General features: G+C 43.9%; 3 protein-coding genes and 1 non-coding gene across 5 annotated transcripts in view; 3 read left to right on the top strand and 1 right to left on the bottom strand.

Moving 5' to 3' along the window:
• The first annotated feature begins 351 nt into the window (after window positions 1-351).
• cct2 (chaperonin containing TCP1, subunit 2 (beta)) lies at window positions 352-9,495 on the top strand. Its single transcript, NM_001140133.1, is given in 14 exon segments — window positions 352-398; window positions 1,409-1,483; window positions 3,713-3,778; window positions 3,965-4,076; window positions 5,417-5,493; window positions 5,759-5,871; window positions 6,090-6,292; window positions 6,816-6,916; window positions 7,184-7,311; window positions 7,439-7,662; window positions 7,819-7,947; window positions 8,078-8,281; window positions 8,482-8,623; window positions 9,074-9,495. Coding segments are annotated over 14 exon segments (1,608 nt in total). The 5' UTR covers window positions 352-395; the 3' UTR covers window positions 9,105-9,495.
• Window positions 6,542-6,683, top strand: LOC123728347 (small nucleolar RNA SNORA47). The gene has a single exon (XR_006760233.2). It is a non-coding gene; the product is annotated as a small nucleolar RNA SNORA47 (small nucleolar RNA).
• Window positions 9,496-10,507: 1,012 nt separating the features above from the next.
• On the top strand, window positions 10,508-23,244 carry LOC106576650 (cathepsin E-like). The gene is made up of 9 exons (XM_082964223.1): window positions 10,508-10,841; window positions 11,212-11,392; window positions 11,678-11,795; window positions 12,508-12,626; window positions 13,575-13,774; window positions 17,702-17,827; window positions 19,387-19,531; window positions 21,150-21,248; window positions 21,792-23,244. The coding sequence occupies exons 1-9, from the start codon at window positions 10,783-10,785 to the stop codon at window positions 21,990-21,992; spliced, it is 1,248 nt and encodes a 415-aa protein (XP_082820349.1). The 5' UTR covers window positions 10,508-10,782; the 3' UTR covers window positions 21,993-23,244.
• A 48-nt stretch (window positions 23,245-23,292) lies between these two features.
• Window positions 23,293-25,754, bottom strand: part of LOC106576651 (bestrophin-3) — an 11,469-nt gene continuing 9,007 nt past the window's right edge. Inside the window, exons 8-10 of one of the 2 annotated variants that reach the window (XM_045722434.2) lie at window positions 25,711-25,754; window positions 25,409-25,560; window positions 23,293-24,415 (exon numbers count right to left, since the gene is read on the bottom strand). The exon at window positions 25,711-25,754 is cut by the window's right edge and continues 37 nt beyond it. In XM_045722434.2, the coding sequence (XP_045578390.2) occupies window positions 23,458-24,415; window positions 25,409-25,560; window positions 25,711-25,754 (1,154 nt within the window). In that variant the 3' untranslated portion in view covers window positions 23,293-23,457. The remainder of the gene's footprint in view (window positions 24,416-25,408; window positions 25,561-25,710) is intronic. The other variant, XM_045722436.2, reaches the window with a different exon arrangement.

Consider the following 25,754-nt stretch of genomic DNA (forward strand, 5'->3'; position numbering starts at 1 on the left):
AACATGACGTTTCTGCTTATTTTGTCAAAATGTTCTCTTATTCACTGGTTTATTGAATATCAATTCCTATTACTCATACTCTGAGTATAGTAGGTTACTGTCTAGAAAAGTGTATTGAATATGATTTATTCTGCATTGGAGAAGGAGTAGAGAGGGGTGTGCAGTGAGTTCGCACAATCTGCACAACACTCTTTAAATTAGGTGGATTTGATTTATCTCACCCTAAATGCCGGATCGGTAGAGAGAAGCGAAATTGTACCAAAAGTCCAAACGCTGCCCCCCGGGGGACAAAATCGATCGTACCTTTGCTATGGGCGAGTCCTTACGTAGCTGCGTCACTCCTGTTTGTTCCTTCCCGTTGCGTGCACGGCTTCTGCTATCAACTCACAGAAATCATGGTAAGCGAACCTCTTTGTTCCGTTTATAAATATTTTATTTAACAACATGATTGTAACCGGTAACTACACTGAGTAAAAACAAAATTTTCTTAAACTTGCAGTATCTTGCATTAATATGGGTTTTGTTCATTTCTGACGGGTGTACCATTGACTGGGGAAGCACATGGGCCCTGGACGCAGCCAACTAGTTAGCTAGCATGCTAAGGTAGCCGGTTAGCTAATAGCGTCATGTGGTAATTTTATGTGGATGGATTATGTGATCAACAGAAAATCAAGCCTGATGTAGAAACAATTCATTTTCACCTTAAACTGGATACACTTTGAATTAACGTAGCAGTAGAAGTGATGTAATTATTGTATTTTTTTTTTTTTTAAACTAGCAACTTGCTAAGGGGTGGAGCTAACTAGCTAAGCTACTTTGTCTCCCGTCAGTATCCCTAGATTTGTAGTTAGCTAGCTATTTGTTGGGCTTGGCCATCTAACAGTAGCATGACACGACAGATTTAAAAGTTTTCATGTTCTTGCACAATGACACAACAATGAAGGCTACATGGCTAGCTATAGCGTCTGCCAAAACGCAGTTAGCTTGGGCCACAAAGCTTCTAGCGGTTTCTTAGGAGAAGTGGGTGGAGTCAGCAACTGGTCCTTGTTACAGCCCGAGCCCCATGCTACCAACCATCTGCTGTTCAAACAGCCAAGTGTATCTGTGACCATGTATGGTTGGCAATGTACATTTTTGAGTTGGATAATAAGGCACAGTGTTGTTATTTTTTGTTGTTGATTTGATACACAACACCTGTCAAAGTATGTCAGCAGCCCGTGGCTTCTTACACATGTTCGTCATCTTGACACTACCATGATTATGGGTATTTCTTTGACATAATATATTATCATAGAGATTGTCAAGTCAAAACATTTTACTTTGTGCACAAGCATTCACCAGTTTGCCTTGTGTCGGGGGTGTGACTCTGGCAAGATTGTGTTGTCTGATATCCTAACCTGTCTTGCAGGCGTCCCTATCCATGGCCCCAGTGAACATCTTCAGGCAAGGAGCTGACGAGGAGAAAGCTGAGACAGCCCGTCTGGTGAGCTGAGTGCTCTGTGATGTTTACTTTATGTAATGTTATGTTAGTAAATTATCCCCCTTTATATTATACTACTGTAGTGTCTTTGGCTATGCCGGATTAAGTAATATGACATGCTATTCTATAAAATCATTTCTCTGTAATTAATATTACCTGATTGAGCTAATCATGTAAATGTAATTAACTAGAAAGTCGGGGCACCACGAAATAATGTTTATAGAGCTGTTATTGTCAGAATAAACTCTTAAAGACCTAGTAATCTTTTACATCAATAGCAGTCAATATTTAATCGTCACCTTGGTTAGTCTCATCTGAAAGTGGTAAATTCTTGGTTATCTTCACGAACCCTGGCTAACAAGTTGAATCGGCAATACAAACTTTGGGTTAATTATTTATTTACTAAATACCTAACTAATCACACAGAATTACATACACACAGAATGCAAATTATGTCATAAAGAGAACTTCCTTGGTGGACGGAACAGATAGGACAACTGGTTACACAAAGAGAGGGGGTTGGGCTTGATTGAAAGCGCGGGAGGACTGAAGAACAAAGGGAGAAGCTGTGCTATCGTAAATACAGAATCTTATGCATTCTAAATTACCGCCCATTTGGAAAAGGAAAATGCATTAAATATTTACTCTGAGCTGCACTTCAATAGGTTGGTTGTAGGTGGAAGGCCGTGTTGCCCAACAGAGATCTTCCTTGTCCTTTGAAGAGTGTCTCTGGTGGTAAACTGGATACGTTGTAGTATCGTCGTTGTGTGGTAGGCTGGATACGTCGTCCGTCCTTTCCTAGCCCACGTTTACAGCAGCCACTGCTAACTCAACGGCTAGGAGGTATCACTTCTGGAGTGAATAAGTTCATACCAAGTTTCCATACTTTTAGCTCATGCTATATTCCGGCTGGTATAGTGGAAATTCATCCTTTCGGTGTGTTGATCGTCATGTTCACGTTGAAATTCAATGCTAACTTCGTTAGGTTATTATCTGGGCCCTTTCAACGTGGAATTGTCTCCCTAACGTCCTCGGAACACCAACTTACATTTTCCTCAATGGCTTTATGTAGGAGGGGAGAGAAGGGCGTGATTCATAGTTTATAACCAATGTCTCTTCACATGGGCGGGGCCGCTGAGTGAGCAGAGCTTTAACCGTATGAAAACCCAGTTCTCTCATTTGGAAGCGAAAACTACATTTAATCTTTTCACAAATAGTTTCATATTTAAACATTTAAATTGCACAACAATTCCATGTGAATCTGATAACTATAATGTGTAGACTTTCCCAGATACAGTTTATGTCGTCCTGTCATCAGTCATAATGTCTCAGACGCCAACTGATCTGACATATTCATTAACTACCAACGCATATTTTCAACTGGTTGGATTACAGAAATATGGTTCCTTTCCCCCCACCTTTTGATGTTGCCCGACTCTCTATGTTTAACAAAGGCTTTTCAAGACTCCTTCTGTAGAGTCAAGAGAGAGGAAAGGGAGAAAGGTATTTATGGGGAGGGTCATAAACCTCACCCACAGGCCAACATCATGACACTACATTAATAGTTGTTTTTCTACTGTACCATTCATATATAACAATGTTTTGTAATGTTGTCACGATACAAACATTTTACTTACGATACCAGGCCAAGTATCGCGATACCACAGAGAAAACATTTGTGGCCTAATGTCCTGTTCGCCCCTTCCCTCCGACTCTTGTTCCCATATTCTAAACATTATACACATGTGCTACACACAAAAACATGTCACTCATATTCACACACTACTCAGAACAACACATAGAATTTAACTTCACACTGTGTAATACAATACGGCATAGAACGGCTGATTTGCTCATATTGGCAAAGGCCTGTCTGTGATTTGGTTGGAGGAATGGGAGGAAGGAATATACATGCATAATGATCTGGATGTCATTGTGATGCTGGAAGAGGATGCAGATGACTGACTGCAGCTCCACACCTGATATGTGCATGAAATTTAGGTGGATATTATTGAACCGGCCCATACAAGAGACTAGTGGCTGTTGCTTAAAAATATTCTACTGACTTTATTAACATTACAGGCGCCAGTTGTAGGGCTAAAGTATGTGGTGGTATCATATGAAACGGTACTATGGTGTTCTAACATGTTGGTATTATAAGACGTTTTGGTACCGTGATATTACCTTGGTACCGGTATACCGTGCTACACTAATGTTTTGGGTTTCCTCCAGTCGTCCTTCATCGGTGCCATCGCCATTGGAGATCTGGTGAAGAGTACCTTGGGACCAAAAGGAATGGTATGTATCACTCAACAAGTCTGTCATTGACATCAATGAATGATTAATACCAAATTCCCAATTATGAACAATTATATAAACAAAACAACAAAAAATCCCTAAATGCATAGCATGACTTGATAAACTCAACTAGACCAAATGTATCATTTGTGTGGTTCAAACTCACATTGACTGTCCACCTTGCAGGACAAGATCCTTATCGGAGGTGGCAGGGAGGGAACTGTTACAGTCACCAATGATGGGGCCACCATCCTCAAAGCCATTGGAGTGGACAACCCCGCTGCCAAAGTGTTGGTTGGTGAGTGTTTATGTTCACCAGTGTTAGCAGTTGATGTTACTCTTCAATAACTCAGACCCCAAAGCAAATCAGGGGGAGGAAGATGTTCATTCTCCCCTGTCTTCAGTGGTTCTTTCCTGTGGTTCTCTCCACAGAACAAAGGGACAGGATGTGCTTTATAACCCATCCCTAGCCTGTGGTTGACCAATTGGAATTCCTTGCAATTAAACTGGGCCAATGGCCAAATAGCAAGGATCCTATTTCAGCTTCAATGTATAAACAATTTGGACCAGTGAGGATCTGCCATGTAGCTATGAGTCCCGGACTGAAATTCCTCCCATGTCTCTGACCCAATGATCATTAATCCCCTATTACATAGAAACACTATTTCCATTGATCATTAATCCCCTATTACATAAAAACACTATTTCCATTGATCATTAATCCCCTATTACATAGAAACACTATTTCCACTGATCATTAATCCCTATTACATAAAAACACTATTTCCATTGATCATTAATCCCCTATTACATAGAAACACTATTTCAACTGATCATTAATCCCTTTTACATAAAAAACACTAACTATGTAGTTGTAGGGAAATATGAAAGCCCTGCACATGGTATAGTGCTGCTCCCCAAGGCAGTGGCCCTCTGCTATGCTGTCTTTCTGGACACTGTTGTTGTCCTCTCTGGTCCTTTAGTCCTCCTGTCTTCCAGACATGTCCTTTAGTCCTCCTGTCTTCCAGACATGTCCTAGACCCTCTCTGATCCTTTAGTCCTCCTGTCTTCCAGACATGTCCTAGACTCTCTCTGATCCTTTAGTCCTCCTGTCTTCCAGACATGTCCTTTAGTCCTCCTGTCTTCCAGACATGTCCTAGACCCTCTCTGATCCTTTAGTCCTCCTGTCTTCCAGACATGTCCTAGACCCTCTCTGATCCTTTAGTCCTCCTGTCTTCCAGACATGTCCTAGACCCTCTCTGATCCTTTAGTCCTCCTGTCTTCCAGACATGTCCAAGACCCTCTCTGATCCTTTAGTCCTCCTGTCTTCCAGACATGTCCAAGACCCTCTCTGATCCTTTAGTCCTCCTGTCTTCCAGACATGTCCTAGACCCTCTCTGATCCTTTAGTCCTCCTGTCTTCCAGACATGTCCTAGACCCTCTCTGATCCTTTAGTCCTCCTGTCTTCCAGACATGTCCAAGACCCTCTCTGATCCTTTAGTCCTCCTGTCTTCCAGACATGTCCTTTAGTCCTCCTGTCTTCCAGACATGTCCAAGACCCTCTCTGATCCTTTAGTCCTCCTGTCTTCCAGACATGTCCTAGACCCTCTCTGATCCTTTAGTCCTCCTGTCTTCCAGACATGTCCAAGACCCAGGATGATGAGGTTGGAGACGGCACCACCTCTGTCACAGTACTGGCTGCTGAACTTCTCAGGGTAAGAGTGGATGATTTACTTAACAAACCTTAATCATCCTCTGGAGCTCATCTAGCTAATACTGTATTTCACATAGCTGTCTGTTGTGAAGTCATTAACTCCTGGAAGTAAAACCATTATCAACACCAGCTATAGTGCGTTGTCTTGGTAATACTTCCTAAAGTTATCAATGATCCAATAACAAATGCTTGTTTTTTGTTTCCCGTTGCAAATGTTTTTCTACGGTGTAGCCAAATGAACACAACCCTGGTGTCTTGTCTTTTAGGAAGCTGAGCTCCTCATCGCCAAGAAGATCCACCCTCAGATCATCATCTCTGGCTGGAGGAAGGCCACCCAGGCAGCCCGCCAGGCTCTGAAGGACGCTGCTGTGGACCATGGGTAGGCCTACAACGATGAAGCTTTTCTACAATATAATGTCAGGTTTAACTACGAGGTCTCTATCACACAACTGAACTCAGCTAATGTCATGAGATATACGTTTTTAATAACATAGATGAGTAACCACCCATCCAAAGCCATAAAGAAGGACTAGACACATCACATTGCTAAGCTGTGAAAAATACCATCCTCCCTGCTGTTTATTCTCCCCTCCTCAGTAACGACCAGGTGAAGTTCCAGGAGGACCTTCTGAACATCTCCCGCACCACCCTGTCTTCCAAGCTGTTGACCCACCACAAGGACCACTTTGCCAAGCTGGCCGTGGAGGCCGTGCTCCGGCTGAAGAGCTCCGGTAACCTGGAAGCCATCCACGTCATCAAGAAGCTAGGAGGCAGCCTCATCGACTCCTACCTGGACGAAGGTGAGACCACTGGGAGGCTGATGCATGTTCTACCTCTGACAGAACACGGCAGTTGGTCTCAGCTGGGTCATATTCATTAGGATACCAAACGGAAGGAAAAACTGACTGAAACAGGGAGGGATTACCTGAAGATGACCAATAAGAAACACAGGTTTTTTTTGTTCACGTTGCTAAACCTTTGCTACGTTGTGACCTAATGAATACATCTAAAGAGCTCTAGTCTGACCCCGAGCTGTGTATATGTGCTCTTGGAGGATTGAGAAGGTGTAGCAGCTTCATACTGTGCTGTTATAACTGGTTAATAACCTCCTAAATTAAAATCGGGTAGATGCAACAAACTGGCTATATGAGACATTCATTACAGCTAATGTTGCGTCTATGCACAAAACTACTGTACTGTGTGTAATATATATATATGTGTGATCATTAATAATAAACAAGCCACTCTCAGTTAGAGGACAGATTGTTCAAACATCTACTCTGTGGTGTTTAATGTAGCTTCATGTGTTGGTTGTCTTGGTAGGCTTTCTGCTGGACAAGAAGATTGGTGTGAACCAGCCCAAGAGGCTAGAGAACGTCAACATCCTCATCGCCAACACTGGCATGGACACCGATAAGATCAAGGTTCTACCTTTTTTATATGTTCTTAGGGTTACACACCATCAATTCTTTATCGATTCAGGAAGTAAACTGTAACTCCAGTTCCAATTTTCCTCTTTGAAAAACAACAAGGAACGTGTATGTTTTGAATTCCAGCTGTCTGAATCAGAATGAAATCCATCCCTGATACTCTTCCCTGCTATCTCCTGTTAGCCTCTTAAGACGGGTTGTAAAAATGGCTGCAAATTCCCTTCACGTTTCTAACCAAGCAGCTGTATAATCTTGTGTCAGATCTTTGGCTCCAGAGTGCGTGTGGACTCCACGGCCAAGGTGGCTGAGATAGAGATGGCTGAGAAAGAGAAGATGAAGGAGAAGGTGGAGCGGATCCTCAAGCACGGAATCAACTGCTTCATCAACAGGTACACACACACACACACACACACACACACGTACTAAGTAGAAGTTCATCTATTCATCAAGGTTTCTCCAGCGTTGTGTGTGTGACTGATTTGAGTCATTTAGTAATCAGTAATGATTGATCACCAGACAGCTGATCTACAACTACCCAGAGCAGCTGTTTGCTGCAGCAGGCGTCATGGCCATAGAACATGCTGACTTCTCTGGAGTGGAGCGCCTGGCTCTGGTCACAGGGGGAGAGATCACGTCCACCTTCGACCACCCTGAGCTGGTGAAGTTGGGCCACTGCAAGCTGATCGAGGAGGTGATGATCGGCGAGGACACTCTCATCCACTTCTCAGGAGTGGCCATGGGTCAGTGTTGATACCACAGCAGGCTGACTTAGAAATGGTTTCTACTTCTGGTTTTATAGCAGGATAATGGCTTGATGGTCAGAATTTGTCTTCCTGGTATTTTCTCTGACTAAGTCCTGACCGTCTTTGCCTGTCTTTTTGTTTCCCCTCTCCCAGGTGAGGCGTGTACTGTGGTGCTGCGTGGAGCCACACAGCAGATCCTGGATGAGGCTGAGAGGTCTCTCCATGATGCCCTGTGTGTCCTGGCTCAGACCGTCAAGGAGACACGTACCGTCTACGGAGGAGGTGAGGTCTATACACACACTGCCCATCTACATGGATACTGTGGGGAAATAACAGGCTGAAATAGTCCAGCAACAAGTTCAACACACTGTCTGAAGCCACTGTGAGAATCTCCATGCTGCTGTCCCTCCAGGCTGCTCTGAGATGCTGATGGCTAAGGTGGTGACAGACCTGGCCCTCAGGACACCGGGCAAAGAGGCTGTGGCCATGGAGTCCTTCGCCAAAGCTCTTAGAATGCTGCCCACCATCATCGCGGACAACGCCGGTTACGACAGTGCCGATCTGGTGGCCCAGCTGAGAGCTGCTCATCAGGAGGGGAAGACCACCATGGGTCTGAGTGAGTACCGTCTCAATACACCTCCACTCTCCTAGATGTTTCAAACCTAGCTTCCTTTGACCTGTGACCTTTGTTTTTCTTCCAGTCATTTTATTTGAACAGGTCCAGAGGAATTAAAACACATTGAATACGCGAGTCCGATGCATCGCACCATCACACTTAGGCTTCTGTCTGTCTGTCTGTCTTCCCGGGTCCCTCAGATATGAACCAGGGTACCATCGGTGACATGTCAGAGATGGGGGTGACAGAGAGCTTCCAGGTCAAGAGACAGGTTCTGCTGTCTGCTGCGGAGGCTGCAGAGATGATTCTCCGCGTCGACAACATCATCAAGGCTGCGCCCAGGTGAGGACCAACACACCCTGCAGCTATCTTTTATTCTTCCAGATATCCCACAATCCTTGCAGTAGGTGCAGTCAAATGCCTGACTTAAACCTCCATTCTTGGCATGCACGCTGTCTCCCTGTTCTCCTGTACTGTCTGTTATGGAGGGATAACAGGTCCAGTGTGTTCCGATGCCAGAATGTTCCCTGTCTTCTGCTTCTATCCTCAATGACTGGTTCATTCTGATTGGTCAAGTCTACAGCTAACAGTCCACCACATGACTAGAGTAGAGAATCCTTGTTATCCCAATCTGCTTGGCACTAGGCAGTCCAAAACATGACTTACAAGTGCAGTTGTTCTCATTTGGAAGTTGATCATTTAATTACCACTCTGAAATGGTGAGGTTGTTTTCATTCCTTGAAAACATAGTAATTCTCCTTTTTACTGATTCCTCCCTCTTTCCCCTTGCAGGAAGCGAGTACCAGACCATCACCCCTGTTAATACCACCAGGAGGAAGAGGAGGGGGGGGTGAGGAAGAGGAGAGAGGGGTAACAGGAGTTGCTGGTAGGGGAAGGGGAACAGAAAAGCCTGTATTTATGATACTCCTGTCCAAGGCTATGTACCATATGTCACTTTGAAATTAAAGTCCTGATCTTTTCTGTACCGTTGTCCCAAAATCAAAGCTTCAGTCTCTTTTGGTTAGTCTAAATGCTCCTTTAGACTGTGGGGTTGTAACACTGTTACGAACCACTGCAGAGGTTCGACTGTCAGTGCTGTGTTATGAAGCACTGCAGAGGTTAGACTGTCAACCCACTTGATATCTCATGCAGATGGCTGTATGGACATGTTTACTGAAATAATAATAATAAATAAAAAACTCACTCTGAATCCATGTCTGTGGAATGTTTTATGCCTTGAGGGCCTTAGTTTGAAATGTGTATTTAGAACACTTATAGGTGTACTTTAACATTTTATATTAAGGATATAGATGTACTACTATAATATATGAAGAATATTGATGTACTATAACATATTAATTCTATTGATGTACTACTATGATATATGAAGAATATTGATGTACTATAACATTAATTGTATTGATGTACTATGATATATGAAGAATATTGATGTACTACTATAATATATGAAGAATATTGATGTACTACTATGACATATATAGAATATTGATATACTTTAACATTAATTGTATTGATGAACTGTAACATATTAAGGATCTAGATGTATATTTTATTTAACTAGGTAAGTCAGTTAAGAACTAATACTCATTTAAAATGGCAGCCAAATCTGGACGACGCTGGGTCAATTGTGTGACGCCCTATGGGACTCCCAATCACAGTCAGATGTGATACAGCCTAGATTCCAACCGGGGCCTGTAGTGTACACCTCTAGCACTGAGATGCAGTGCCTTAGACCGTTGCGCCATTCGGGAGCCCAAATGTACTATAACATTTTAAGGATATAGATCTACTATATAACGTTACGAATATGAATCTGTTTTTAACATAACACCATGACAAGAAGACTATCATGCTTTTGCCTTTGACATCTAAATGCCTTCTGTACACATTGTACTACCCAAGCTGCTTTTGGTTATCTGATTGACTCTTTGATCTCTAGTAAACACGGGTATTTACCTAACGTGAACACCATCCGCAGGTCTCGGTCACCTCAACCTCAGTCTGGTAAAAGTATCCAGATAGATGTTTAGGCTGATATGGGGGTGTTCTACGTATACTGGGAATCCAGCAATCTCAAATACCCAGAATCAAGGAAGTGCAATATCCACTTGAAAGCATTCAAGGATGCATCAATCCATCCTGGACGTTACACATGCATAAAATATAGATCCTCATAGTTGTACTGTCTCACTGTCATTTCCCCTGGAGAGATCTGCTGGGCTGTGTTAGGGCTGGTCTTACTGGGATCAAAAGTCCATTGGAGAATATCAATTCTCTGACTCCTCACCTCCAAACCCATTGAATGAGAATTCAGAGGAGGCATGAAGAGAGGATGCGAGGACTCAAGGAAATGAGATCCACCCATTTTCACCTCCTACCTTTCCTCTCAGTGCTGAATGACAGCCAGTTTGTTGTGTCTACAGCCTGTGTTCAGTGAGCGTCTGGTCTGCAGCAGCCACTGACAGACACTACCAGTCAGGATGAGGTGGACTGTGTTGACCCTGATCTGCTGTACCTGGACTGCACATGGGCTGATCAGGTAAGAACTGACAGATCCTTCACATTTGGCCTTTGTTTGAAAACCTTTCAAGATACTTGAAAATGTTTTGCCCTACTTGAATATTTTTGGTAATGCGTGAGAATCAGGTTCAGATTACAGAACGGGCACGTTCCCAGGGGCCCCCAACCCCAAAAATATATAATCCGTCCCGACCCTGATTAGAATCATTATAAGAAGTAAGTGAGGAATGAAAGAGGCTTTCAATCGGGGACACATTACCTTCAGCAGCCAAAAGTCTGACTTGCTAGTGGATGAAAAAGTTAGTTTCTGGTCCTTATTGAAGCATCTACAAGTGTACTGTATCTAAACTACCTCAGTATGGCCACCAACCTGAGTATGTTCGGCCCAGGATCCCCCTGCGTCGGATGCTCTCTGTGCGTACTCAGCTGAGAGCCTCCAATCGCCTGGAGGTCTTCATGAGGGACCACCAGCCTGATGTGTTCAACCGGAGGTACGCCCAGTGTTACCCCCCTGGTATCCCCTCTCTCAGGCTGGGTAAGAGCAGCGAGAGGCTCTACAACTTCATGGATGTAAGTGGGACTGAATGGAAGTGAATAAGTGTATTGAACTGTAATAACTGCTGGTTCCCTACCAAGGGACTCTGCTGTGGTATCTGGTGTATTATATGGAGAGAAGAAAAAACCAGTCATCAGTTCAGTATATTGAAAAACATCAAAACACCTATCGTACTTTTATGGTGTCACTGTGTTGAAGTCAGACCTGTACATTTGTGAAGAGTTGATCAGCACACTGTATAGATTTCAGAATACATGGATGGACAAATGTCATTGTATTCCCTGTGTGTGATTGTCCAGGCCCAGTACTATGGACTGATCAGCCTGGGTACCCCGGAACAGAACTTCACCGTAGTGTTTGATACAGGATCGTCTGACCTATGGGTCCCATCCTCTTACTGCGTCTCAGAGGCCTGTGGTGAGACTTCAGAACACAGCTAGGGATTAACAGAACCGACACTTAGGGGAAAAAATAACTATTTTACAACAATCATGTTTATCTGAATGGTACCAAAGAGCAAGATGTATTATGGTCGTGTGACATGTACTTACGGGTAAACGGACATTTGTATTTCTGTGCTTAATCCAATCTGTTTTTTGGGACTGGACCACACTATAAAACACATTTACCTGCTCCATACTATCTTTTTAGAATCTGTTCCAAACAGACTAATGTATTCCTGTTTATCTAGAGTCAGTGTTTATCTGCTGACTGTGTGACACAGACAAGAGCAGACTAGCCTCTATAGGTCACTGTGTTCCACCCTCTCTCCCTCTCTCCCTCTCTCCCACTCGCTTCCTCTCTCTCTCCCTCCCTCTCCCTCTCTCTCTCTCCCTCTCCCTCTCCCTCCCTCTCTCTCTCTCTCTCTCCTCTCCCTCCCTCCCTCCCTCCCTCCCTCTCTCTCTCTCTCTCTCTCTCTCTCTCTCTCTCTCTCTCTCTCTCTCTCTCTCTCTCTCCTCCTCTCTCTCTCTCTCTCTCTCTCTCTCTCTCTCTCTCTCTCTCTCTCTCTCTCTCTCTCTCTCTCTCTCTCTCTCTCTCTCACTCACTCACTCACTCACTCACTCACTCACTCACTCACTCACTCACTCACTCACTCACTCACTCACTCACTCCCTCTCTCTCTCTCCAGGCATGCACCACAAGTTCAAAGCATTTGAGTCCAGCACGTTCAACCACGACGGCAGGATGTTTGGCATCCACTATGGCAAGGGACACATGCTGGGCATCATGGGCAGGGAAGTCCTCAAGGTGACACAATATTCCTAACCCCTATCCCTGTACTGCCCATGTTCCCAAATGAATTGGAGTGTAGTTTCTATCAGCTCAGCTTCTAGTGGGGATTGTCTAATATGTTATATTAAACACATCTGATTTCATTAGATGGTATACGATGAAATCAGGGAGATGACTGTGGATCTGTTTCTGATCATACATTAGTCTCATAAGCGATGTCTCTGACAGCACTGGCATGATTTGAACTAAACTTGGGTGAAGGATGGGTCTTGATTTGAACTAAACTTGGGTGAAGGATGGGTCTTGATTTGAACTAAACTTGGGTGAAGGATGGGTCTTGATTTGAACTAAACTTGGGTGAAGGATGGGTCTTGATTTGAACTAAACTTGGGTGAAGGATGGGTCTTGATTTGAACTAACTTGGGTGAAGGATGGGTCTGATTTGAACTAAACTTGGTGAAGGATGGGTCTTGATTTGAACTAAACTTGGGTGAAGGATGGGTCCTATTGGGTGAAGGATGGGTCTTGATTTGAACTAAACTTGGGTGAAGGATGGGTCTTGATTTGAACTAAACTTGGGTGAAGGATGGGTCTTGATTTGAACTAAACTTGGGTGAAGGATGGGTCTTGATTTGAACTAAACTTGGGTGAAGGATGGGTCTTGATTTGAACTAAACTTTGGGTGAAGGATGGGTCTTGATTTGAACTAAACTTGGTTGAAGGATGGGTCTTGCAATAGAGGGGGCGGTGCATCATTTGTGGGGGACGACATTGTTTACTGATGCTTTGTTTTCTTTAAAAGGTGTAAATGTTTTGAAAGGATTGAGTCGTTTACTAGTATTACAGCAACACATGTACAATGTAACGTTGACAAATGAACCAGGTGTGGGATGTAAGATTCCTGAAAGGCCTTTGTGTATACACAGTAATTCATACACCTGACACGTCCCTGTGGTTGTCCAGATAGGCCCGTTGACGGTGCAAAACCAGGAGTTTGGAGAGTCGGTGTACGAGCCAGGTTATGTTTTTGTCATGGCTAAGTTTGACGGGGTGCTGGGTTTGGCGTACCCCTCCCTGGCTGAGGAACTGGGGACACCCGTTTTCGACAGCATCATGAACCAGAAGTCCGTGGACCAGCCCATCTTCTCCTTCTACCTCAGCAAGTAGGTAAAAGTACACATCACTCCCGCCCACGGACGCGCTACCCCGGGGGGGGGAGGAGACCCCGGACCACGAGAATAGATCTGTCTGTCTACCCATCATGATGTTGTTATTGATGATGATGATGATGGTGAAGTACACTACCCAGGACCACAGAGAATAGATCTGTCTGTCTACCCCGGGGGGGGGGGGCACTCCCGGCCCGGATGACTGTCTGTCTCCCATCTGAGTGATGATGATGATGATGATGGTGAAGTACACTACCCAGGACCACAGAGAATAGATCTGTCTGTCTACCCATCATGATGTTGTTATTGATGATGATGGTGAAGTACACTACCCAGGCACACAGACCTACAGGTTACTGTAGACTAAAACTTGATGATAATGATCGGGGAGAGTGGGGTAAGTTGAGCCATTTTTTAGTATTACTCTGTCAAGGGAAATATCGTTTTCTTTCTAACAAAGATATCTACATATATTTCAGGATGTTGTGTATCTCTGGAAATAATCAGAATTCATGTAAACACTACAGTTTTGAAAACATAGCTTGTCCAGAAAAAGCGGTTTCTTGGCACAACTTGCCCCGGTTATGGGGTACGTATGGGGTACGTTTTTCAGTTCAGTCATTAAACAGACACTCTAATCCAGAGTGAGTTACAGGAGCAATTAGGGTTAAGGGCCTTGCTCAAAGGCACATCAACACATTTTCACCTAGTCAACTCAGGGATTCAAGCCAACACGCTTAACCACTAGGCTACCTGCCGCGGGACAGGGTGGGGTGGGGCGGCAGGTAGCCTAGTGGTTAGAGCGTTGGATCGAATCCCCGAGCAGACAAGGTAAAAATCTGTCGTTCTGCCCCTGAACAAGGCAGTTAATCCACTGTTCCTAGGCAGTCATTGAAATAAGAATTAGTTCTTAACTGACTTGCCTAGTTAAATAAAGGAAAAAATAAAAAAATAAAGCCGAATTTCTCTATTGAATGAAATGTTTAAAATCATGTCTTACTTTATTTCGGGTCATTCCCTGTGGCTCAGTTGGTAGAGTATGGTGTTTGCAATGCCAGCATGGTGTGTGCAACGCCAGGGTTCGATTCCCACGGGGGGCCAGTACAAAAAAAATGCATGAAATGAAATGTATGCTTTCACTACTGTAAGTCGCTCTGGATAAGAGCGTCTGCTAAATGACTGTATTTCCCAAACACAATTCAACACAATCACTTTTTTTGTGTCTTTTAATAATTTTAAGCATCTCTTAACACCTAACAAACACTTTGTAATTTTAACACAGGCCCTGTTGTTACCTCATAAACCGGTGATAATGCCTTGCATTACGCCTGGGAAGAAAACCCTTACATTTGCTCAAATTGCCATTGGCTCAACTTATCCCAAGGCCATTGGCTCAACTTATCCCAAGGCCATTGGCTCAACTTATCCCAAGGCAAACATTTTGACTAGATTTGTCATGTTCTTGGAAATGAGCAGACCAAGGCGCTGCGTGAGTATAGTTCCACATATTTATATAAGTGAAACTAACAAAAACAAAATAACAAAACTTACAAAGACCGTGAGGACAAACAAAACAAACAAAACACAGGTGGGGAAATAGCTACCTAAATATGATCCCCAATCAGAGGCAACGATAAACAGCTGCCTCTAATTGGGAACCATATTAGCACCAACATAGAAATAGACATACTAGATCACCCGCTAGTCACGCCCTGACCTACTACACCATAGAGAACCAAGGGCTCTCTATGGTCAAGGCGTGACAATATTAGCCCACACAGCTACAAGGATGAACTTTCATGCCATGTTTAGGTCCTCATATTGAAGCATTTGGAGACCTCAACCAATGTATAGAACAATCGTAAAATGATCTACTTTGGTTTGGAAACAAGCATCATGAAACCTCTACTGCAATAAACTTTGTGAAAAAAAATTTTGGACCTAACTTGCTTACCACTTTTTCAATGTGGTTTCTTCCTTCACAGACTCCATGAAATGTTTGCCTCTTTAAATATTTGGTTAAATTATACATTTTGTCTATGGTTTCCTAGAAACAAGTGTGTCTCAACGTACCTCTTTGTCTCGACTTATCCCACTCTCCCCTACTGATCCAGAGGAGCAGAATTGATCCATTTACCCATCGTAATTGTCACGAGAATTTTCAATCCCAATGATTATAACTAACAATTATTTAAGCTTTGACCAATCCCTGAGGTTTGTAAGACCCTGGGTTGAATAATAATTAGGCAAAGACTCAGCTTCTGCAAAAGGTCCGTAAGGTTTATTCAGAGAACGTTCTAAAGTCAACCAAAATTTTAACAGTCTTTATAACCCCCTCTACGCACACACACACACACACACACACACACACACACACACACACACACACACACACACACACACACACAGAGAGACAGGTTTATCACTTTTCTACCGGCCTTGGCAGTTTCTCGCCGTTCTCTCCTCCATAGATTAGAGAGGCCTTGGAAGTGATAAACAACAGGCCCTCCTGTCGTCAGCTTTTTCAGAGTTATCATGTGTAGTCTACCAGCCCCTGTTTTCTCCCTCTAAACTTGTCCCACACATACATTATTAGAATTATAGTATTATATGTTTCAGGGTGGAATTCTTTAGTCATTAATTTAAACATATAAATTCCTTTATCAATCCACCCTTTGACTAAATATTACACACTGATACGTCAACCTTGATTGTGATTGGAATTATAAATGTCACACAAAATCAAACAAAACCAATATACATGTATTAACCTCATATACTCATCAACGACTGTTCTAGGCCTATCTCCAATTATAACTTTTCTTTTTAGGATTTTCATTATAATCTTCATTAAATGAACAGTCTGTCTAAACATTGAAGATAGTCTCATCCAACATGGGCTCCTCGTGGTTGAAAGAAACGGAGCCATCTACTAGGCCTGGAGACATGAAGTTGTCATCCCACTGGTCGGAGCTCGGAATCTGTCCATACCTCATCATTTGTTGCGTCATCGATCTCTCTAGAGTCCTGGTGATTAAACCTCTCACACATGGGAACCACACAACACCAACACACTCATACAGGTGAATGCAGCTCATAACACAGTAATTATTTCAAAAAATCTATTTTCCAAACATACTATCGAACCACCCAGTCAGTGAGGTAACCACCCCAGAGTTCTCCGCTAACTCGTTAGCCAATGTGGTTAAACCGGCCAGGGCCTTGGTCACTGATCCATCTGGAGCTGTGTTATTAGGAATATACGTACAACAATGAACCCCTATCATTCTACATACCCCGCCCTTTTCTGCCAATAACATATCGAGAGCCAGCCTATTTTGCCAGGTCATGAGGGAGGTGGCGGATAATTGGTCAGAGAACCCCTTTACTGCATCCCCGGTTTCATTCATGAATCTCTGTTGTTTATAATAGATGTAGTTACTCCAATCCACATTTTTATTTATTGTCAACCACCATAAGAACGTAGTGGTAAAGCCTTCACCTATTTGATTCATAGCTTTGTATTTATCTGGAACTCCCCTGGGGATGCCAATAGCATCCATCTAGACAGGGCTACTCCCATCCTGATCAAAACTCCTCCTGTGCCTACTTTGGCCTCCTATAACTGGCCTCTGATGACTAACTCGAGCTGGTTGGACCAATAACATCGGGGCGCAAGTTCCTAACCACCCTTTTGGTAGTGTCTATCGTATGCGTCCTTTGCTGGTACAAGCCCACCATACATCAGTTATAAGTGCTGTGAGGTTAAGAATTTTCTCCTGTACTTCCAAACCTAAGTCAGTCACATTAACGATTGCCTTACAGCCATTAACATATAAATTCTTTTATCACTCCCCTACTGATCTAGAGGAGCAGAATTGATCAATTTACCCATCGTAATGTGATTGCTTCTGCTTCCAGGAGTAAGATGCCAAGGGACCCAGAGGGAGAATTGCTGCTAGGAGGGATGGACGAGGCGCTCTACAGTGGACCCATCAACTGGAACCCTGTTACCCTGAAGAGCTACTGGCAGATCAAGATGTCCAGGTCAGAACCAGGATAACTCATATCATGTTGTCCCTCTGTCAAACTGGGTCAGAACCAGGATAACTCATATCATGTTTTCCCTCTGTCAAACTGGGTCAGAACCAGGATAACTCATATCATGTTGTCCCTCTGTCAAACTGGGTCAGAACCAGGATAACTCATATCATGTTGTCCCTCTGTCAAACTGGGTCAGAACCAGGATAACTCATATCATGTTGTCCCTCTGTCAAACTGGGTCAGAACTAGGATAACTCATATCATGTTGTCCCTCTGTCAAACTGGGTCAGAACTAGGATAACTCATATCATGTTGTCCCTCTGTCAAAATGGGTCAGAACCAGGATAACTCATATCATGTTGTCCCTCTGTCAAACTGGGTCAGAACCAGGATAACTCATATCATGTTTTCCCTCTGTCAAACTGGGTCAGAACCAGGATAACTCATATCATGTTGTCCCTCTGTCAAACTGGGTCAGAACCAGGATAACTCATATCATGTTTTCCCTCTGTCAAACTGGGTCAGAACCAGGATAACTCATATCATGTTGTCCCTCTGTCAAACTGGGTCAGAACCAGGATAACTCATATCATGTTGTCCCTCTGTCAAACTGGGTCAGAACCAGGATAACTCATATCATGTTGTCCCTCTGTCAAACTGGGTCAGAACCAGGATAACTCATATCATGTTGTCCCTCTGTCAAACTGGGTCAGAACCAGGATAACTCATATCATGTTGTCCCTCAGTCAAACTGGGTCAGAACTAGGATAACTCATATCATGTTGTCCCTCTGTCAAACTGGGTCAGAACCAGGATAACTCATATCATGTTGTCCCTCTGTCAAACTGGGTCAGAACTAGGATAACTCATATCATGTTGTCCCTCTGTCAAACTGGGTCAGAACCAGGATAACTCATATCATGTTGTCCCTCTGTCAAACTGGGTCAGAACTAGGATAACTCATATCATGTTGTCCCTCTGTCAAACTGGGTCAGAACTAGGATAACTCATATCATGTTGTCCCTCTGTCAAACTGGGTCAGAACCAGGATAACTCATATGTTGTCCCTCGGTCAAACTGAGTCAGAACTAGGATAACTCATATCATCTTGTCCCTCTGTCAAACCGGGGGACATATCCACAGTTAGTAGTAGGGCTGCCTACAAGAGTGAGGCAACTGTTTGACAATTTCATATGACTGAGAAAAGGAGAATATTGTGCTGTCCAGTCATCTAGTGGGGTAATGGTGGAATTGTCCCTGATTTCAGTTGTGATGCTGTGGGGAAAACTAAGGGGACGTGGGTGTGACGTACAAACCAATATTACATTTCAGAATTGGTTAAAAGAAGGTTAGGGTCAGGGTTAGGTTAAGGTTAGGGCAGGTTTTAGGTTTTGGCTAGTCAGGAGGTCAATGGGATGCTGGTCAGAAAAGTCCCTTTAGTCTCATCTTGTTGCTGTATCATAGTAAACCAAAATGGCAGCCAAATTAGAGATTGAATTCTTCAAAAAGGTAATCTCCCTATAGTTCTGAACACATGTTTTGCTACACCTCTTCCACTGCAGTATACAGGTCCAGGGAGCCTTGACATTCTGTCCCCATGGCTGTCAGGCCATCATTGATACAGGCACGTCTCTCATCATCGGTCCCACCCGTGACATCCTCGCTCTACAACAGCTGATAGGAGCTACCCCCACCTCCATTGGAGAGGTAAGACCACGTTATATACTACCAACTCCTTTTATTTTACTAGGCAAGTCAGTCAAGAACAAATTCTTATTTTACAATGATGGCATACCCTGGCCAAACCCTCCCATAACCCGGATGATGCTGTGCCAATTGTGCGCCGCCCTATGGGACTCCCAATCATGGCCGGTTGTGATAGTGCCCGGGATTGAACCAGGGTCTCTAGAGACATCTCTAGCACTGAGATGCAGTGCTGGAATGGAGTCAATGGAATGTATCAACCACGTGTTTGATACCATTCCACCCATTATGAGCCACCCCCCCTCCTCCTGGCGGAGCAGGTGAACCCAAATGCAGACTCAGACGAGGAGACAAGGATAGGTAACCAATGTATTTATTGAAAAGCGGGAGAGGAGATGGGGTGCAGTCCAGGGGAATCTCGGGTGGGTAATAGAGAGGTAAGCAGGTCTGGAGCAGAATCCAATGAAGCAGTAGAGTGGGGACCCAGGGGAAGGAAACTGAGGAGACGAGGGACAGGTGCCAGAGTCAGAGCACACGGGACTATAGCGGAGAGAAAAAGCAACGTGACACAATAGGATAACAAAATCTATGCAGTAACAAACAGCTAGAAATGCAGACTGACTGAGTAGAGGCTACAATCTGGCAGTGTGGAAGTGGCAGGGCTAAGTATTTATAGGGTTCTTGATTATGGAACAGGTTGCAGCTGGTGGGAAACTGCTCTGCTTCCAGCACACCTGTCTCCACTCACACAATCACACACAGAGAGAGAGGGAGAGAGAGGGAGAGAGAGGGAGAGGGAGAGAGAGGGAGAGAGAGGGAGAGAGAGGGAGAGAGCACTGGGGAGTGGTAGCAAGTTTAGGGAGGTCCAGGATGAGAAGTAGGCGTGGCAGGAGCAGATGTAGCAACTACTATTACTAATGCCACTACTACTGCTAATACTACTATTACTACTACTGCTGCTACTACTGCTACTATTACTACTACTATTACTACTACTACTAGTACTACTATTGCTACTACTACTACTACTACTACTACTACTGCTGCTATTACTACTACTACTACTACTACCACTACCATACTACTACAACTACTACCACTACTACTACTACTGCTACTACTACTACTACTACTGCTGCTACTACTACTACTACTGCTGCTTCTACTACTACTACTACTACTGCTGCTGCTTCTACTACTACTAGTACTACTCCTACTACTACTGCTGCTACTACTGCTACTGCCACTCCTTCTACTGCTGCTACCACCACTACTACTGCTCCTACTACTACTAGTACTACTGCTACTACTGCTACTACCACTACAACTACTACTTCTGCTACTACTACTGCTACTACTACTACTAATCCTGCTACTACTGCTGCTACTACTACTACTACTCCTACTACTACTACTACTACTACTACTTCTACTTCTACTTCTACTACTACTGATAGGAGCTACCCCCACCTCCATTGCAGAAGTGTGCCCATTCCATGCCAGTCTGTAGAGTTACAGGGGCTGCACGAGGCTCAATTCCATTTAAATTCCAGTTGATTCAGGAAGTACACTGAAATTCCAATTCTCTTCAATGCTTTTCAATGAGGAAAATGTGTTGCAGTACCTGCTTGACTGCGCCCGGCTCTCCAGCCTGCCCCAGGTGACCATCATGCTCAACGGGGTGGAATACGTGCTCACTGCTGAGTCCTACGTCAGAAGGGTGGGTACTGGTCCAACATACAGTGAATGAACATGACAAGTGAGATATTTCCAGATTTCGGCATACATACTATTACAGTATATACTTTAACTTGTGTGTGATAAACATTTTAGTATAAATTATAGCTATATATATTTTTTGGTGTCCTACGGTAGGCCTGTGTCAAAAAACATACGGTATTTGATGAATGGTTGTTATGATTGTTGTCATATTTCTGACACACTCCCTCTCTCCCTTCTTTACCCTCCTTCTCTCTCCCTCCTTCTCACTCCCTCCTTCTCTATTCTTCTCTCCCCTCTTCTATTCTCCCTACTTCTCTCTCCTTCTCTCTCCTTCTCTCCTTCCCCTTCCTTCTCCCTCCTTCTCTCCCTCCTTCCCTCTCTCCTTCTCTCTCCTTCTCTCTCCTCCTCTTTCCTTCTCATATCTTCTCTCTCGTTTTCTTTTTCCTCCCTCCTTCTCTTCCCTTCTCATTTCTTCTCTCTCGTTCTCCCTCCTCTCCCTCCTCCTCTCCCTCCTCCCTCCTCCCTCCCTCCCTCTCTTCAGGAGATGATGGGTGATCATGAGATCTGTTTCAGTGGGTTCCAGGCGGAGGATCTGCACTCCTCGACGGATCCTCTGTGGATCCTAGGGGACGTGTTCCTCTCTGATTACTATAGCATCTATGACCGGGGACAGGACAGGGTGGGCTTCGCTAAGGCCAGACACACACGCTATACAACGTTGGATGCAGAGATGGATAGATAGATGGAAGGTGGGAAGGGTAAACTGAGCGATGGAAGTAGGGAGTGAAGGAGGGATGGTCAGAGGGAGAGATGGATGGAGGAATGGACAGAGGGAGAGATGGATAGATGGATGATAGAAGGAGGGATGAAGTGAGGAAGGAAGGGAGGAAGGAAGGAAAGAAAGAAGGAAGGATAGTGATAGAAGAGTGGATGAAGCGATGCATGGAATCACCAAGCTTCACCTCCTGTCATCATCACTGAGACAGAAGTGCTTCATGGAAAGGTTGAACGGCTGTCTGTCCAGCATTATCAGTGTCTGTCTGTCCAGCATTATCAGTGTCTGTCTGTCCAGCATTATCAGTGTCTGTCTGTCCAGCATTATCAGTGTCTGTCTGTCCAGCATTATCAGTGTCTGTCTGTCCAGCATTATCAGTGTCTGTCTGTCCAGCATTATCAGTGTCTGTCTGTCCAGCATTATCAGTGTCTGTCTGTCCAGCATTATCAGTGTCTGTCTGTCCAGCATTATCGGTGTCTATCTGTCTAGCATTATCAGTGTCTGTCTGTCTAGCATGATCAGTGTCTGTCTGTCCAGCATGATCAGTGTCTATCTGTCTAGCATTATCAGTGTCTGTATGTCTAGCATTATCGTGTCTGTCTGTCCAGCATTATCGGTGTATGTCTGTCTAGCATTATCGGTGTCTGTCTGTCTAGCATTATCAGTGTCTGTCTGTCTAGCATTATCGGTGTCTGTCTGTCTAGCATTATCGGTGTCTGTCTGTCTAGCATTATCAGTGTCCGTCTGTCTAGCATTATCGGTGTCTGTCTGTCTAGCATTATCAGTGTCTGTCTGTCTAGCATTATCAGTGTCTGTCTGTCCAGCATTATCAGTGTCTGTCTGTCCAGCATTATCAGTGTTGTCTGTCTAGCATTATCGGTGTCTGTCTGTCTGTCTAGCATTATCAGTGTCTGTCTGTCTAGCATTATCAGTGTCTGTCTGTCCAGCATTATCAGTGTCTGTCTGTCCAGCATTATCAGTGTCTGTCTGTCTAGCATTATCAGTGTCTGTCTGTCTAGCATTATCAGTGTCTGTCTGTCTAGCATTATCAGTGTCTGTCTGTCTAGCATTATCAGTGTCTGTCTGTCTAGCATTATCAGTGTCTGTCTGTCTAGCATTATCAGTGTCTGTCTGTCCAGTATTATCAGTGGCTGTCTGGCATCTTTTGAGAATAATGAATGCATTTCCATTCTACTAAAGTTAATAAATAATTGTTTTAATGCAATCAGGTGTTTTTTGTTGCATTATTTTGTGAGTGAGTACAATGATTAACATTGAACGGTGACTGAATAAATTATATTTTTATTATAAAACAAACATTTGATGTTTATTAGGGTGTCAATTAATAATGCTGGCTACACCCTTAGAGATCCTGTTAAATGACTCATATTAGGGCACAACAGGTTGATATGTACTGTATGTCAGAATAATATTATGAGTTCTCTGATTGTGACTTGTCCTTGTTCTCTTGGCTGTCATTGGTGTTCTTCTTGTCACTCTCATGACCATTGGACTCCAGAATGTCTGTCTCTGGGACTTGCAGTGCTTCGAACTGGGCAGGCTCAGCAGGAAAGTGGAGGGCTGTGGAAGTGTTTCGGCCTCTCCTCCTCCCTAGGCCTTTAGGACTAGGCAGGCTGTGCAGGGAGCTCTTTGAGCCCTGTCTGGAGAACTGGAAGGACAGCTGACGTCTCTGTGGCTTACACCAGTCTTTGGGGACGTTCCAGCTCAACTTCTTGGGCCTCGGTTGGGTACAGCTGTTGCCCTGATTCGTGTTCAGGGCCAGAGCCTCCACAATGGGGGACAGATCTACTGGAGTCCCAGGCTTATTTGAGACCTGCTCATGCCCTGTCTGTTGGGAGAAGACTTCTATATGATTCAGGGGTTGTGGAGCCCCAGATAATGCCCCACACATCCCTCCATCACCCCCATAACCACTATCCCCATGATCATCAGAAAAAGCAGGTGGACTTACCACCCACTGAGGCAGGTCTGTGAAGGACGGCGTACGGGGCTCAGTGTCCAGGGAAGAAAGAGTACTACTAACCTCCCGTAGTGTATCCAGAGGGTGGTTGGGTGAGAGGGGGTTATGGGAGTTAAAGAGGTTGGGTCTGGGGAACAGAGAGTGATCCGGTCCTGGGGGAGCCTGGTCGTCTGATCCAGGGTAGTCATGGGAGTCAGGTCTGAAGGGGAAGAAGGCCTCACTGCTGTGACGTTTAAAGGAGGGACGAGGAGGGACGAGCTCGGGGGGATCCTGGACGCTGAGAAGCCTACGCACGTGCCCCAGGACGGACCTTTGACGACCATGACGGAAGTTGTGATTGCTGTTGTGGCTGTCCTGTCTGTGAATGTCCATTTTGTCTGCCTCTCCGAACTGAAAAATGCCCGATAGACTGAAAGATAGAGGATATTACAGTGAATACATTAGACTAGAGAGTATACCGCCTATGGATATTACAGTGAATACGTTAGTCTAGATAGTATACAGTTTATGGATATTACAGTGAATACGTTAGTCTAGATAGTATACAGTTTATGGATGTTACAGTGAATAATAATGGTTTTGACTAGATAGTATACAGCTTATGGATATTAGTGAATACGTTAGACTAGATAGTATACAGTTTATGGATATTACAGTGAATAATAACGTTTTTGACTAGATAGTATACAGTTTATGGATATTAGTGAATACATTAGACTAGATAGTATACAGCTTATGGATATTAGTGAATACGTTAGACTAGATAGTGTACAGTTTGTGGATATTACAGTGAATAATAACGTTTTTGACTAGATAGTATACAGTTTATGGATATTAGTGAATACATTAGACTAGATAGTATACAGTTTATGGATATTAGTGAATACATTAGACTAGATAGTATACAGCTTATGGATATTAGTGAATACATTAGACTAGATAGTGTACAGTTTGTGGATATTTCAGTGAATAATAACGTTTTTGACTAGATAGTATACAGCTTGTCAGAATTGACCGGAATTGACTTTTCGTAGCAGGTTAGGAGAATTAGGTTAAGGTCAGGAAAAAAACAATGTGATTTTGGAGGTATGGCAACACGAGACTAGGAAAAGGGTTAGGGTTAGATAAAATGTGTCAATTTGACACATAAACTGTACCCTCTCTAGTCATGCCCTCTTGTCCATCTTCTCTCAGACAGATATCTAGCTGAGGAGAGATGGGAGTTTTTCCAACACGTGTCCTTGCATACGTAGGACTTTAGTATACATTTGCGTGTACTGTGTGTGTGTGTGTGTGTGTGTGTGTGTGTGTGTGTGTGTGTGTATGTGTGTGTGTGTGTGTGTGTGTGTGTGTGTGTGTGTGTGTGTGTGTGTGTGTGTGTGTGTGTGTTGCATGTCCTCACTCCAACTCTCTGGTGGATCCGAGGAATGAGGGTATGCAGTAGTCGGCAGCAGCCAGGGTGTAGGGAGGCAGAGCGGCAGAGTCGTTCCAGTAAATGTCTTTAGTCATTGGAGGGACGTTCATGTGCATCTCATCCACAGCAATCAACGACACCTGAGACACACAGGTATTGACTGAGTGATCGATTGGCACAAATTACATGTCAATCAATAATATTGGCTTGGGAAAGACATGAAAACTAGTCTGGGTTACTGTGAGGAACTTTGCAACAAATGTTTGGTTGATTGATTGATTGAAAGTAACCTGCAGATTTCTGTCGATACACCAGTTAGCCTCAAAGTCATCAT

Source organism: Salmo salar, chromosome 17 (genome assembly GCF_965601325.2).
Source record: "Salmo salar chromosome 17, fSalSal1, whole genome shotgun sequence".
Lineage (NCBI taxonomy): Eukaryota > Metazoa > Chordata > Actinopteri > Salmoniformes > Salmonidae > Salmo > Salmo salar.

Bases quoted from the DNA above. Each gene is read 5' to 3' on its own strand.
- LOC106576650 (XM_082964223.1), top strand. From the start codon at position 10,783: ATGAGGTGGACTGTGTTGACCCTGATCTGCTGTACCTGGACTGCACAT. The intron at 10,842-11,211 runs GTAAGAACTGAC...TGTTCGGCCCAG, and splicing joins ACTGCACATGGGCTGATCAG to GATCCCCCTGCGTCGGATGC. The intron at 17,828-19,386 runs GTCAGAACCAGG...CTTCCACTGCAG, and splicing joins TGGCAGATCAAGATGTCCAG to TATACAGGTCCAGGGAGCCT.